Source organism: Hemitrygon akajei, chromosome 15 (assembly GCF_048418815.1).
Source record: "Hemitrygon akajei chromosome 15, sHemAka1.3, whole genome shotgun sequence".
In the NCBI taxonomy this organism is placed as follows: Eukaryota; Metazoa; Chordata; class Chondrichthyes; order Myliobatiformes; family Dasyatidae; genus Hemitrygon; species Hemitrygon akajei.
The window spans coordinates 39,901,852-39,917,677 of record NC_133138.1 but is presented as its reverse complement, the minus strand read 5'-3'; the positions used below and the strand labels follow the sequence as shown (position 1 = coordinate 39,917,677).

At 40.9% G+C, this 15,826-nt stretch overlaps 1 protein-coding gene across 1 annotated transcript; it reads left to right on the top strand.

The window, feature by feature from the left end:
* The first annotated feature begins 5,116 nt into the window (after positions 1-5,116).
* LOC140739270 (protocadherin gamma-C5-like) lies at positions 5,117-8,558 on the top strand. Its single transcript, XM_073067417.1, has one exon. The coding sequence runs from the start codon at positions 5,253-5,255 to the stop codon at positions 7,638-7,640; it is 2,388 nt and encodes a 795-aa protein (XP_072923518.1). The 5' UTR covers positions 5,117-5,252; the 3' UTR covers positions 7,641-8,558.
* The last annotated feature ends 7,268 nt before the right edge of the window (positions 8,559-15,826 follow it).

The following is a 15,826-nucleotide window of genomic DNA, read 5'->3' as shown; positions in this document are numbered from 1 at the left end:
CCAAAATGTCCCTACCGGTAAGAATATTAGCCCCTTCTTACCTTCATGTTAATATGCTTGGTACTATAATCGTCATCGGGAGCTGGATTCCTGATGGCCGCAGCGCAATGTAGTGCAGATACTAGTTTACAATTTCCGATCACATCATTCAATAATTGTCCCACTTTAAGTCGTCTTCTATTTGCTGCCACAGCCAATCTCACCAGGCTTCTCCCCCACTGTGTCAACTGTAGAGAACTGCATTATAGTGCGGAGCTCGGGTTATCTATTCTCAGGGGTTTCAAGATATAATCTGTCGAAGGTACAATGAATTTGACAGACAGACAGACAGACAGACATACTTTATTGATCCCGAGGGGAAATTGGGTTTAACCAATTACCCGTTTAGTGTTTAGAGTGCGTGGCGTCCAAGCAAATTAAGAGATGCGTTCTCTGCTATAATACGTGTTTCATCAGTTGAAAATTTCCCTGCTTGTTTTGAACCGACTCAGACAGCGATGCTATCATAGGTACTCTGGTTATCTCTGCATTCTTAATGCTTTTGCTGTCTTTTGGTAATGCCAGTTCAGATTGGTCAATTTAAAATAATGCGTTAGCTCTGGTCGGGACAATTTACGAGTGTTTTTTTTCCCCTGGATGGGTATCCCTGCAGTAGATCCCTGGAAACCTACTAGTTTATTTCCAGCTTTTATTTATCAAAACATTCCCTACTATTAGCGAGGAGCCTGGAAGAGAGTCTGAGCTAATCGTCGGCCCCTCCTCGGCTGTTGCTGTTGTTGCTGTTGCTGTTGGCGGTCACACCGTAACAGCCATTTCTAGCATTTCCATATCATCTAAAATCTTCAGATAAGGAGGAGGTAGTGCTATTGGAGGATATAGTCCTGGTCTGAGACATTCGGAGTCGAGGATCCTGATGCGACTACCTCGGCATTCTGCGTAATTTGGTTTAATCTTCAGAGGCTGGTGCCGATTAGCCACCTCTTCCCATGTGTTAGAACACCATATTATATATTCTAAATTCCAATTAGGATCTCCGCCCCCAGCTTTTGTTTCATTTCGCCAATGCTGAATCTTTTTAGAACAGCGGATCCGTCATATCTCCATAACTCCACACATAGAGATCAGGAGATAAAGTTTTCAGAAAACCTGCTCTCTCCCGTTACCAGCCAAATCTTGTCATCTGGAGACCACAGAAAACCAGCGGGTCACTTAAGAGTTGTTTGGTCTTCAAACTTTTGACCTGCTTTCGTGTATTCTTATTTATTGGCACCTTTGCCAGAGGATCAGAGGGCCGCGATTGAAGAGATGATGCTCTTCAGGACGTTTTCCTTGATTCTTGCTTTGAAATGTACCGTTATTATTACCCATTTTCCTCCTCCAGTTGCTGTTGAGACATACTTAACAACGATGCAAGATCTAATATTCTTTACAGTTAATATTTACAATCGCTTCTCCCCAGTGGTTGACAAATCATCTACCGTACGCCAAGGTCTCCTTAGATTTAGTCTATATTTACTCTCCCGATGCTCTCAGGCGCTCTTCTACCAATCCCACTCTTGTTCCTTTACTCGAACTCATGGGTCACCGGCCGGTATGTGACAGCTCCGGCACCCGCGTCTAGTCTTGACCTCTAGCTTTTAAGTAAATCTCACGGATAGGTTCGTTTGGAATCTTGTATCATAAGGATCTTATCCTCTTTGCCAAATTACGGTCGAAGAATCTGCTGTGCTTTACCGTTTTTAATGTAAGTGAATTTACAGGTTATCAACCAGAAATAAAGATACAGACCTCCGTATACTTTTAATTCATTAATGCGTGATTACGGGCAGCTGTTATCTTACGATTCCCACAATATCAGGCTACATCTTAATTTTTTATAGTAAATTTTGAGCAATAGCTAACAGCTAAACATACTTAGTCACCGATTGCAAGAAACACTCGTTAGTTATCAGCCAATACACAAATGTTCCCACGTGGTATGTAAAATTAGAACCGCACGTCAACGTTCAGTTCCTTTATCAGTCAAACAGTCTCAGACAAAGGTTAGGCATTACTGGCATAACCTATTGCTAGCTATTGTCAGCTAGCACAAGCAAGACAGCGTCTGTTTCTTATCCTGACACCCTCATGATGCAAATTTATTGCAATACTTAGCTAGTAAAGCTTGACAACAACATTGAATATACAATTTAATTTTCTTCGAGATGTAACCATGGATTGCTACTGCTCCAGTACAATGGCCCTTCAATTGTAAAAGCTCACCTGCAATGTTTCTTCGAGCAGTTCAAATCATAGAACAAATGCCCAAATCTAACTGTCACGGCCGGATACGAGGGAAACCAAACAGTTAATCTAATTGGATTATAGAAATTCTTGGAACAGCTTGTAGGAGAGCCGACCAGGGACAAGGCTATTCTGGATTTAGTGTTGTGTAATGAACAGGATTTGATAAGCGATCTTGAAGTAAAGGAGCCATTAGGAGGTAGTGACCATAATATGATAAGTTTTTATCTGCAATTTGAGAAGGATAAGGGCAGATCGGAGGTGTCAGTGTTGCAGTTGAAGAAGGGAGACTATGGAGCCATGAGGGAGGAGCTGGCCAATGTTAAATGGACTGATATCCTAGCAGAAAAGACAGTGGAACAGCAATGGCAGGTATTCTTGGGAATAATGCACAAGGTGCAAAGTCAGTTCATCCCCGGAGAAGGAAGGATTCAAAGGGGGGGAAAGGGGCCAGAGTGGGTGACAAAGGAAGCCAGAGATTGCATAGCATTAAAAAAAAGAAGTATGACAGAGCTAAGGTGAGTGGGAAGACAGATGATTGGGAAATTTTTAAGGAACAACAGAACTTAACTAAAAAGGCAATACGGGAAGAAAAAATGAGGTCGGAATGCAAGCTAGCCAGGAATATAAAGGAGGATAGCAAAAGCTTTTTTCGGTACGTGAAGAGAAAGAAGATAGTTAAGAACAATGTTGGGCCCTTGAAGAATGAATTGGGTGAAATTTTTATGAGAAACAGAGAAATGGCAGAATAATTTAATAAGTACTTTAGATCTGTCTTCACTAGGGAAGACACAAGCAATCTCCCAGATGTATGGATGGGCCAAGGACATAGGGTAACAGAGGAAATGAAACAGATTGACATTAGGAAGGAAACGGTGATGAGTAGACTGATGGGACTGAAGGCTAACAAATCCCCAGGTCCAGATGGTCTGTATCCTAGGGTACTAAAGGAGGTGGCTCTGGAAATTGCAGATGCATTGGTAATCATTTTCCAATGTTCCTTAGATTCAGGATCAGTTCCTGAGGATTGGAGAATGGCTAACGTTATCCCACTTTTTAAGAAAGGAGGGAGGGAGAAAACAGAGAACTATCGTCCTGTCAGCCTAACATCAGTAGTGGGGAAGATGCTAGAGTCCATTATTAAAGATGAAATAGTGGCATATCTAGATAGCAGTGATAGGATTGGGCCGAGCCAGCATGGATTTACCTAGGACAAATCATGCTTGACTGATCTATTGGAGTTTTTCGAGGATGTAACCAGGAAGTTAGACAAGGGAAATCCAGTGGATGTAGTGTACCTCGATTTTCAGAAGGCATTTGATAAGGTCCCACATAGGAGATTGGTGGGTAAAATCAGAGCTCATGCTTCCCATGGATAGAAAATTGGTTGGCAGATAGAAAGCAAAGGGTAGCAGTGAATGGGTGTTTCTCGGAATGGCAGGTGGTGACTAGTGGGGTGCCACAGGGCTCGGTATTGGGACCACAGTTGTTTAGGATTTACATCAACGATTTAGATGAAGGCATTGAAAATAACATCAGCAAGTTTGCTGAAGATACTAAGCTGGGTGGCAGTGTGACATTTGATGAGGATGTTAGGAGAATTCAGGGTGACTTGGATAGGCTGGGTGAGTGGGCAGATACTTGGCAGGTGACATTTAATGTGAATAAGTGTGAGGTTATCCACTTTGGGAGTAAGAACAGGAAGGCAGATTATTATCTGAACGGTGTAGAGTTAGGTAAGGGAGAAATACAAAGAGATCTAGGAGTCCTTGTTCATCAGTCACTGAAGGTGAATGAGCAAGTGCAGCAGGCAGTGAAGAAGGCAAATGGAATGTTGGCCTTTATTACAAAGGAAATTAAGTACAAGACCAAGGAAATCCTTTTGCATTTTTACAGGGCCCTGGTGAGACCGCACCTGGAGTATTGTGTACAGTTTTGGTCTCCAGTGTTAAGGAAGGACATCCTGGCTGTAGAGGAAGTGCAGCGTAGATTCACAAGGTTAATTACTGGGATGTCTGGACTGTCTTACGCAGAGAGGTTAGAGAGACTGGGCTTGTACACGCTGGAATTAAGGAGATTGAGAGGGGATCTGATTGTAACATATAAGATTATTAAGGGATTGGACAAGATAGAGGCAGGAAATATGTTCCAGATGCTGGGAGAGTCCAGTACCAGAGGGCATGGTTTAAGAATAAGGGGTAGGGCATTTAGGACAGAATTAAGGAAAAACTTCTTCTCCCAGAGAGTTGCGGGGGTGTGGAATGCACTACCTCAGAAGGCAGTGGAGTCCAACTCTCTGGATGCTTTCAAGAAGGAGCTAGATAGGTATCTTATGGATAGGGGAATCAAGGGATATGGGGACAAGGCAGGAACCGGGTATTGATAGTAGATGATCAGCCATGATCTCAGAATGTCGGTGCAGGCTCGAAGGGCCGAATGGTCTACTTCTGCACCTATTGTCTATTGTCTATTGTCTAAATGGGCATGGAACCTATCTGCTCTCTTTTGCATACTGAGTAAACTTCTAGGTCGTGTTAAATTTACGGCCAAAATGCCATTTAATGGGTATTGTTATAGCTTACGATGATAAACGGTGAAAATAAAATAAATTGAGCAATTGTATCAAACAACTACATTTTCGGGTGTGCACCATTAAATATAGAAGAACGGTACAGCTTTAAGAGCATCAGTTGTAATTGACGAAAAGAACTGGTTGTGTCGCTGTCTACCAATGAAAAACTCAATTTCACAGTTGGATCCATTGCCCCTCCCTCGCCCAGAATAAAAGGACAGAGTCAACGAAGAGACAACCATTACGTGCGTTTACATTACGGTGTTAACCTGAGGCGTAAACAATCTGTCTGCTTAGATTCGGTATTTATCTGAATGCGTTTACGTCTTGTAGTAAGGACTTGTTCGGAATGAATTGAGCAGAGGCCTGAATTTGTAAATTAATTGACTGCGGAACAATGGCGTCCAAATCCATATTCAGCATCACTGTAATTGTACACAGTTTTATCGTGTGTGTCCCGGATCAAATTCCTGGGCAATTTCTTTATTCTATTCCCGAGGAAATGGTCGAAGGGACAATTGTTGGGAATATCGCTCAAGATTTGGGATTGGATGTACTGCTTTTGTCAGCTCGTAAATTTCGTCTCAGCTCTAATGACGGAGATCGGTACATGAAGGTTAGTTTGGATAATGGGCTTTTATCTATTTGTGAAAGAATCGACAGGGAACGTATTTGTGGACAAGTAGATTTGTGTACTATACCTTTGGAAATAACGCTGGAAAATCCATTAGAGGTGTATCGCGGCGAAGTGGAGATTCTTGACGTAAATGACAATTCTCCTACATTTCGGGACACACATATTGCCTTACAAATGTCTGAAGCTATTCCACCGGGGGTACGTTATCGACTCAAGAGCGCGGAAGATGCTGATACTGGAATGAATACTATCGCTAATTATACAATCAGTTCGAGTGAGTACTTCAGTGTGAAAACACGGAGAACCGAGGAGGGTATTATAACTGCTGAGTTGCTGTTAGAGAAACTTTTGGATCGAGAGCTACAATCATCCTTTCAACTGGTGCTTACTGCTGTTGATGGTGGGAATCCTCAGAGAACCGGAACCGCTCAGATTCTCATTACTGTACTGGACATTAATGATAATCCACCTGTATTCGAGCATGATGTTTACAAGGGCACTATTACTGAAAACGCACCACAAGATACCGTTGTGTTAACAGTTAAAGCAAACGATTTGGACGAAGGGCTGAATGCAGAGCTAACTTATTCTTTCAGTGATGTTATTACTTTGCGAAAAATGCGGGATTTGTTTTCCTTGGACCCAAAAGCTGGAGAGATTCGAGTCAAAGGGCCGCTAGATTTTGAAAAATCAAACAGCTATTCACTCGATATTCAAGCTGTTGATCACGGGTCGCCTGCGATTACGGGACAATCGAAAGTGCTGATCAAGGTAACTGACGTGAATGACAACGCACCCGAGATAAAAGTGAAGTCAGCCACAATCCAAATCCCGGAAAATGCTACGCCTGGAAATTTAATCACCTTGATTGATGTCATCGATCGTGATTCTGGAAAGAATGGTCAAGTGCGCTGCGAAATAGCACAGAACGTCCCTTTTATGCTACAAAGATCGTCCAATCATTATAAATTAATTACAAGTGGAACGTTGGACCGTGAAACTGTGTCTAATTATAAAATACTTATTTCAGCCTGGGATTTGGGGTCACCGTCACTGTCAACAAATGTAACCATCCATATTGTAATTACAGATATAAATGATAATGCCCCACGCTTTGCTGAATTGCCCTACAACTTTTACGTGACTGAGAATAACTCGCCTGGCGCTTCTATCTTCGCAGTAACGGCTTCAGATCCTGATCTGGAGCAGAATTCCTATGTTTCCTATTCCATTCTGGACAATTACATTCAAAACTTGCCAGTGTCCACGTACCTGAACGTTAACTCTATGAACGGCACCATTTACGCTCTGCGATTATTTGACTATGAGGAACTGAAAAGTTTTCAGATCCATGTTCAAGCCCGTGACGCTGGAGTGCCCCCCTTGAGCAGCATCGCTACTGTGAATGTCATCATCCTGGATCAAAATGACAACGCGCCAGTGATTGTTTCACCTTCAGAGCATGGTGGATCATCAGCCGTGGAAACCCTGCCCCAGTCAGCGGCTCAGGGGTACTTGGTCACCAAGATACTGGCCACTGATGCAGATTCTGGTCAGAACGGGCGACTCTTTTACCAAATGGTGAAAGCTACTGATCCCAGTTTGTTTATTATTGATCAAACGTCTGGTGAAATCAGAACAGCACGTAAAATCTCGGAGGCGGATCTCAACACACAAACTTTGACAATCTTGGTGAAAGACAATGGGCATCCTAGCCTATCTAGTACAGTTACCTTTCACATCACAATTTTGCAGAATAGCACCGAAACTCCCACAAAAAGCAGTAATTTAGTGGGAAATTCAGAATCTTTTTCCGATCTAAATCTTTATTTATTGGTTATTTTCAGTTGCACTTCCATTGTCTTTCTTCTGATTATCATTGTGCTTATCGGGATCAAATGTAAACAGGAGAGAGGTAACCCCCAAGAGTATACTTCCTCCAGTTATTTTTACAAACGTGGGGATATGCAGGACACTTTGAATCGAAGATCTGCAATGGAGGAAACTTTACGCTATCCTGGTACGGACCAGGTAGTCCGCATGCCAGGACTGCCTCAGTACTCGGTCTGCCTGTCTCCAGAGTCAGCGAAAAGCGATTTCCTTTTCTTGAAGCCGTGCGGCTCTGCCATCTCTCAAGCCCAATGCTAAATTACAGAGAACTACAACATAAACGTATGCTTATTTTATGAAACGTATGCTTATTTTATGTGTGCTTACTTTTGTTTATATTCTGAGATGTAGGATACTGGGGTAAAGTATTTTAGAACATATTTCTTTTCAGCAACTTATTTTGTAATTTTCTGTTGCCGAAGAATATAGTTGTCATAATGGTCAAATATAAATTTACATCAACCGGAATCCACCCGTCTGAGCGTGGCATCTGTTACCTTTGGAGAATCTGAAAGCAGCTCTCATATGTACTTCTGCACCCAACAACAACTGCGTATTTTTAATCCTGTCGAAGTCCGCAAAGCAGGCCCTTCCTCCACCTTCCTCCCTTGACCCCATCCAACGATCTGCTTCGCAGGGACAAGTGATTTGTATACAATATTTCTATTCTAATCCTGAAGCATATTAATTTGGATAAATCCCCGTGTCTTGATCCAACGTTTCTTGGGAGATTTTGGGAAGCTGGAGAGGACATTGCAAAGGCCTGGCGGAGACGTATCCGCAGTTCATTTTTGTCAAGTGTGAGATAGATATTATTGGCATAAAGTTTAACAAGGGCTTCGACATGGATCTGTACAGTGGTTTAGACTGAATGAATAAGGCACATGGGATCCAAGACGAGTTAGTCAGCTGGATAAAGAAATGACGAAGAGGAATGAATCAGAGAGTGCTAGCGGAGGGTTGTAATTTATGTTGGTGGCCTGTGATTAATGGAATGTCGAATGTATCAGTGCTGAATTCATTCTTATTTGTTATTTCTATGTACTGTTTGCATGAATATAATTTTACATGGTTAGTATGTTTCTGGAAAATATCAGAAAAGGGAATGCGCCAGAGAGAGAAGAATATTATCTAAGCTAAATTCAATGTCTGCTAGATAACTGTAAAAGTGGTCTAAGAAAGATAGATCAAATATAAGTTAGACAAGTGCGACCTGTTGCAATTTGTTCCATTAAACCAGGAAGTGTGTGCGCATTAATTCCTGCAAATCATTACTGATTCCGTACTTTATGTTGCAACTCTGCGGTTCGTTGGTGAGACTACACTTATAGTATGGTGTGCCATTTATGTTGGCCAACTAACGGAAAGATATCAATAGCTGGTAATGGTACAGAAATATTTCGCAAGGTGCTACCAGTACTGGAGGGCTTACGCTATAAGGACTGGCTGGATAGGGAGAACTTGTTTTAACCAGTCAGATAGGAGACGGAGCATTGACCTTATGACGGTGTATAAAATCAAACTAAGACAAATAAGAGTAGCTTCGATTGACATGTTGGGCGGCATTGACATGTTCAGCCAAAGAGCTGATCTTCGAGTTGTATTACTCCCAGACTCTAATAAAATAAATTGGTCATGGCAATGTGTTTGTTCTTACATTGGTGAAACAAAAGCAGATTGGGTGATTGATTGCAGCGCACAGGCGTTTAAACATACATCCGGGAGTTAACCCGTTGATTCGATGTTTCATTAACACGTTGACCTTTCTGAATCTGGCTTCCCGCATTGTTTCAACGAGGCAAAGGCAAGACAGCAAGACTGAGGGGGTAACACTTCATCTTCCAGTTGGGAATGTTTCAAAATTTAATTTTGAATTAATTTTGTTGTTTCTTTCTAACTCTCTGAATCAAAACTGATCTACCGGTCTACCGCCTGCACACAGGCCTTAATGCTTCTAGATACTAATTCCACCTGCGTGTATTAACTTCATATTTCTCTATACTTATACCATACTCATTCGGGACATGTACAATGACGCTTGAACGGTACTAATATCCTGCCTCCACCTCCCCCTCTTGCAGCTCATTTCCATTACCAATTACCATTGTGTGAAATTGTTCCTCCCAATTCCCCTCCAATTTTCTGAATAATTATAAAACCATAATGCTAAAATGTGTAAACTTGGAATACAAAACCAAGGTAATTTAAGACATTGAAATTTATTATCTAGCATACAAAAATAATGCAAAATGTTTACACTTAACAAACATGATATGGTTACAAATTGAGCTGGAGTTTGGTCAAAATGACCTGGACGTTTGTGAGTGTGCGTTTATTTATGGTGATCTTGTTTCTTGGCAGAAAGGATTTTGCTTAGTAAAATACCAGAAATAATGATAAAATATGGTTCATTCAGAGGGCGGGGAGCATCTGAATATTTTATCCGCTTTAGACTTGTGCGCAACTATTAAATAAAAATCACATTCTACATTTTCAAAGCAGTGTGTTTTTCGCTTTGATAACTGAATACAGCGCAATTTCTGCTTAAACATCTTCAAATAATTTAAACATTTATGCTGTTATCACTACGCTCATTTTTGAATACACAATATATAATTTGATTTTCGTCGCTCACGTGAGAATCAAAGCCCTTGTGTTCAACAATTTAACTGTTTGTTACGCCAAAGAAATCATTGAAGGTTGTTAGAGCTACGGCAATTCTTCCGATTTGACGTGGCGTACCTAAACGCACACATTTAATGCGAGAGGAATAGATAGAGTGGACATCCAGCGCCTCTTCCCCAGGGCACCACTGCTCAATACAAGAGGACATGGCTTTATGGTAAGGGGTGGGAAGTTCAAGGGGGATATTAGAGGAAGGTTTTTCACTCAGAGAGTGGTGGTGCGTGGAATACACTGCCTGAGTCAGTGGTGGAGGTAGATACACTAGTGAAATTTAGGAGATTACTAGACAGGTATATGGAGGAATTTAAGGTGGGGGGTTATATGGGAGTCAGGGTTTCAGGGTCGGCACAGCATTGTGAACCGAAGGGCCTGTACTGTGCTGTACTATTCTATGTTCTCTAGGATATAAATTTCCTGTTTTGGCGATTGTATGTGTCTGAGGAAATTATCACATCAATATGTACGATGAACACTTGGAAAATATTGACAACCTGGTCTCACCCCGCTATTCACATCAAACCACGGTGAAGTCCCCAACTTCAGCTTTATAGAACTATTAGAGTTTGTGTACAAAGCCTTAACAGCCTTAGAAAATAATGGACCAAACCTAAATTTACCAGCAGCAGTGAAGATAAATCGATGCTCAACAGTATCAAAAGCTTTATAGAAATCAAAAAAACAGTATAAAACTGTCGTTTTGAAAAAGATGAGAATAATCAATAAGATCTAAAACCTATCTGACATTATTAGAGATATGAGGACCCTTCATGAAACCTGACTGTGTTTCATCAATGATAAACGGTAGAACTACTTTCATTGTTAGCAAGGATTTGAGACAGAATTTGTCTCAATATAATCACTATTGAGAACGCAAATAGGACGTCAATTATCGATAAATAATTTATCTTTTCTTTGTTTAGGAATTATAGTAATAAGACCCTGTATTAAGGAAATGGGAAGAAAGTCTTTATCAATACATTCTAAAAACATTTTTTGTAAAAAGGGAGCGAGAGTGTCAGAAAACATCTTATAAAATTTGTGAACGCCAAATCATCGGATCTATCGTTAACTAACTGCAGTCCGACCGTCCACACCCGGCGACTTATTATTTTTCCCAGGGTAATAAGAGCATCACACAAGTGTTTCTGATCATTGGACAGGTTCCCAAGAATATTAATATCATTTATGAAATGTAGTGTAGATGCTTCACAATATTTTGAGCTATACAGTTTACTGTAACATGCAGAAAAATATCTTGCTATTTTTTAGAGTCCTCTGCAATCACACCGTCAATATTAAGCTGATGAATGGAATTGGGTTGGGCACGCTGCTTTTCTAATCGAAAGAAATAAGCTGTACTCTGTTCACCCTCTTGCAATCGTTGTTTTCTAGATTTCACAAATGCACCGTCTCCCTGTATAAGTTAAAGATGGCTTAACTTATCCTTTAACAAAGCCAGCTCCTCTTTATCTTTCCCTGAAAAGTTATCTGGAAACAATTCACATGACTTTGCCATCTTTAAGATCAATGATTGTTCTTCCAATTTTATTTTCTTTACTACACCACTACTGTATTTCCTAAAGAGTTTGCATATTCAAATTTAAAAAGTTCCCAATTTGAAGAGAAATTATTCTCTACCATCGCTTTATGTAAAAAGTAGGTTGCCAGCTTTTTAATGTGCAAAGAAACAACTTCAAGCCCCAAAATGGAATTATTTAATTTCCAATAAGATATAAAATTGGTTTCAGTCGAAGATAATGCAATTTGTATATGGATAGCTTTATGATCTGTTAAAGGTTAGGGAAATATTAAAAGCGACATTATTATTTGTTAAGGCATCTGATTGTGACCAGTAATCTAGTCTAGAAATGCAAGTAATAGATTTATTAGTCCAAGTCTAATTTTTAACTCCAGTAAAGTGTTCTCTCCAAATAGCTATGATATTAAACTTCTGAATAAAGCTAGTAAAGTTATTATAAGTAGAGTGCTCTCTTGGTGGCCATCGATCAATATTTTCATCTAATACCATATTAAAGTTTCCTCCCATAACAATAAATACATCAGGAAATTTACAGAGCCCATAATAGAAACGTTTTCCAAAACGTCAAGTAACCTATTACCATCATTTCTAATTTTATAACAATAAATATTAGCAATAAGAAACATTGTTCCACAATATTGAACAATAAGAAGCAAAAACTATCCATTCGTATCCGCCTCAGAGAGCAAAACATCTCCTTTAAAGTTAAACTTCAGAATAAGAACACCTGCAGAATGTTCAGAATCATGTGAAAACTAAACTTCGTTTCCCCACTGGGATTTCCATAGTTTAATGTCTTCAGTCACAGAATGTGACTCTTAGATTAAAAAGAAGTCCACATGTTTATGCTGCTTTAAGATCAAGAATAAAGCCTAACGTTTGACAGTGTCTCCAAGTCCCCGGCATTAAGAGAAAAACGTGAATAAGACAGTCTTATGGGAGACTATATATATAGACCTCGGCGATCCTCAGGCTCTGCGAGAGCAGTTATTCATTTTTTCTGGCTTGTTTCCATACCAGATCCCTCGTGGATCTGTTTGAAAATCGAATTATGGTCACCCGAGGCTTCTTATCCCGTTATTCAACCCTGATGATGTACAGCATTCACGTGTAGCAGAATTTTCTCCTTGGCCTCCGGAGCTACTCTTGGCATATTTGAGTTACTTTATTTTAAATATTTTCATTCGTTTGCTCTGGAATGCCGTGGATTCTCAGATTCCACCTTCCCTGATAGCACTCGGCCTCATTCAGCCTCAACTCCAAAGTCTCAATTCTCTTTTCGTGGTCCGTGCAAGTCCCTTAAATCTGCAGAACATCAGACTTCAGGGTATTCACCTCATCAGAAATAAAGTCAAGGGATTTCTTAATGTCATCAATACTATTTTTATTGTTGCCAATTCTCAACGCCAAATCATCGAATCTATCGTTAATTAACTTCACTATAGTTTGTAAAATGACCTCTGCTTTCTTCTTTTTAACAGCAGGCTTCACCCGAGTGTCAAGGACTGACTCAGGTAAAGGCTCCAGGCTGGGGTCGACCTTCGGATTTTGGATCTGGGAATAACTGTGCTCTCGTTCCGAAGCAGCAGCACTGGACTTTTCCAAAGGCACTCCAAACTCCATATCTTCAGAGAAGGACGGCACCTTGTTTTTTTTTTCAGCTATTTTTCGCTTACTTTCTTTGCTCTTGGGTTCTTCGAAGGCATTAAAACTTTCCAGAGCAGGTGGTTTCTTCCACCACGGGACAATAACAGAAAAACGCAAAATATATCTTCCGAAGCCAAAGAAAACTTCAAAAATAGTAAACGATCGAGCATTGAGCGACACTGGACCGGGATTGTGACATATCTTTAGAAAATTGAGATAAAGATCAATACACTATCTGAAGCATAAAAACTGGCGACTTCATCCGGCGGCATCTTGCGCGTCATCCCCATATATAGCATGCTGAAATAATTATTCTATTCGGAGATTACATAGATTTGTACGCCGTATTGCTCAGTCCATTACATATACTAGGAGAGTTGTAGTTGCTTCTCACTTCGCAATAAATGACAGAACAAAATCCAGGGTTTCAGAGAAAGGGGAAGAATAGTAATAATTAAGCAAATACTTGGAACGGCGAAATTAACTCAGAGATTTAAAAGTGCACCATGTGTCCAAGAACCGTAAACTAGAGGAGACGAGCGGGTATGTAATTCCTTGATTTGGTTCCTCATATCCCATCTGACGAACTAGAGAATATCGGCGGAGAACTCCACTGTAGTTCGGACAATGTCTATCTCTTCACCAAAGGACGAAAACAGGCACCTTATTCAATATCACAAACAAGAGAAAATCTGTAGATGCTGGAAATCCAAGCAACACAAGCAAAATCCTGGTGGAACTCAGCAGGCCAAGTAACTCTTAACTACCCTACTAAAGAACACCAGGTAGGGGGAGGTGTCTGAGAGTTGGCGCTGGGCCTCAGCGGGATGGTGGTCGGTGTGCCAGGCTGCTGCAGCGCCTCCCTTGACTGCGGGATTGGTGGCAAGGTTAAGATTAGTTCTCCTTTTCTTTAGTCCTGCCGAAGGATTTCGGACCGAAATGTCGACTGTGTTTTTATGTCCATAACTGCTGCCTGGCCTGCTGCTTTCCTCCAAAATTTTGTGTGCGACTCTCTTCAATATGTATTGTTTTTTAGGATCCTACTGTTTGCAATGGGTTATCTCCTTTGCCCTCGTCCCTTTAAAATGATGTACAAATATACGAATTCTGTTTTTTTTGTCCGATACAGATATTTATTTAACAATCACCGTCCTTTTACTATCGCCAATCCATCAAATAAAGAGTGTGAACTCTTTAGAATCTCGCTATATCAAGTTAGAAATTAGATGGGCGAATTTAACGAAGAGGAGAACCGTAAACTCTTTATCCTTTAAATACACTTCAAATCTGCGTCTGAGAAACATTACTTTATCGGTTAGCAGCATGTGATTCCCGTTTGGGACCCGGCGATTCTGTTTCTTAAAGAAATCTCACTGGAAAACATCTTGTGGAAAATTCGAAATGGCTTCAGTTGTCGGTGGTACCAATCATGCTATGGTCTTATAACCCCACATCAGAAAATTGACAAGCAAATTCTCAAGAATATCCATTCAGGTTGGGTGACACTAAAACTAGAATTCATGGGTTAAAGTTGAACGGTGGAACGTTTAAAGAAAATTAAGGGGGACCTTCGTCACTCAAAGATCAGTGTGAATGTGCAATGAGCTGCCAGTGGAAGTGGAGGATGAGGGTTCGTAAAGAGCAATTTGGATAGGTCCGTAGTTGGGAAGTGTATGGGGGATTATGATCCAGGTGCAGGTAAGTGGGAATAGGCAGATTAGAGTTGGGCAGGGACTCGATGTGCCGAAGGTACCATTTCTGTGCTGTAGCGTTCTATGATTCTAACATCTGCTCCGAATACTAAAAATATGTGCTATTGCTTGTGTGAACTATGTTTGTTTGTAAGAGAGATAGGATACTGAGACGTGAAAACGTCAAAGACAGGAAAACATCTTCAAGAAAGTGAAACCCCTTTCTTTGAAAAAGGAGGACATTCCTTCGTTATAAAATGAAATGCCTCATTCCGAGAGCAGATGCGGCGGAGACTGAGAAATTGAGAAAGGAGGATGGCGTTTTCACAGGTACCAGGGTTGGAAGTGGTATAGTCCAGATGCTGTGGGAATCCTCTGGGTTTATAGTAGACACCAGTAGATTAGCTGCCTACAGAGATAGAGACAGTGACATCCAGAAAGGTGAGGGACCTGTCGAAAATAGAACAGGTAGATTTGAGGGGAGGGTGGAGGTTGGAAGCACATTTGATGAAGTCGTAGACCTCAGAAGGGGTTCAGGGAGCCGCACCAATGCATTACTTCCCCTTTTCTGCAGCTGTGATACTCCTCTTGATTGGCAATGCCAGTATTTCTCCTTTTCTATCCCTCTCTGGCCCTTTCGAAGTATCTAAACCTCGCAACATAGAACATAGAATAGTACAGCACATTACAGGCCCTTCGGCCCACAATATTGTGCCGACTTTCAAACCCTGCCTCCCATATAATTCCCCACCTTAAATTTCTCCATAATACCTGTCTAGTAGTCTCTTAAACTTCACTAGTGTATCTGCCTCCACCACTGACTCAGGCAGTGCATTCCACGCACCAACCACTCTCTGAGTGAAAAACCTTCCTCTAATATC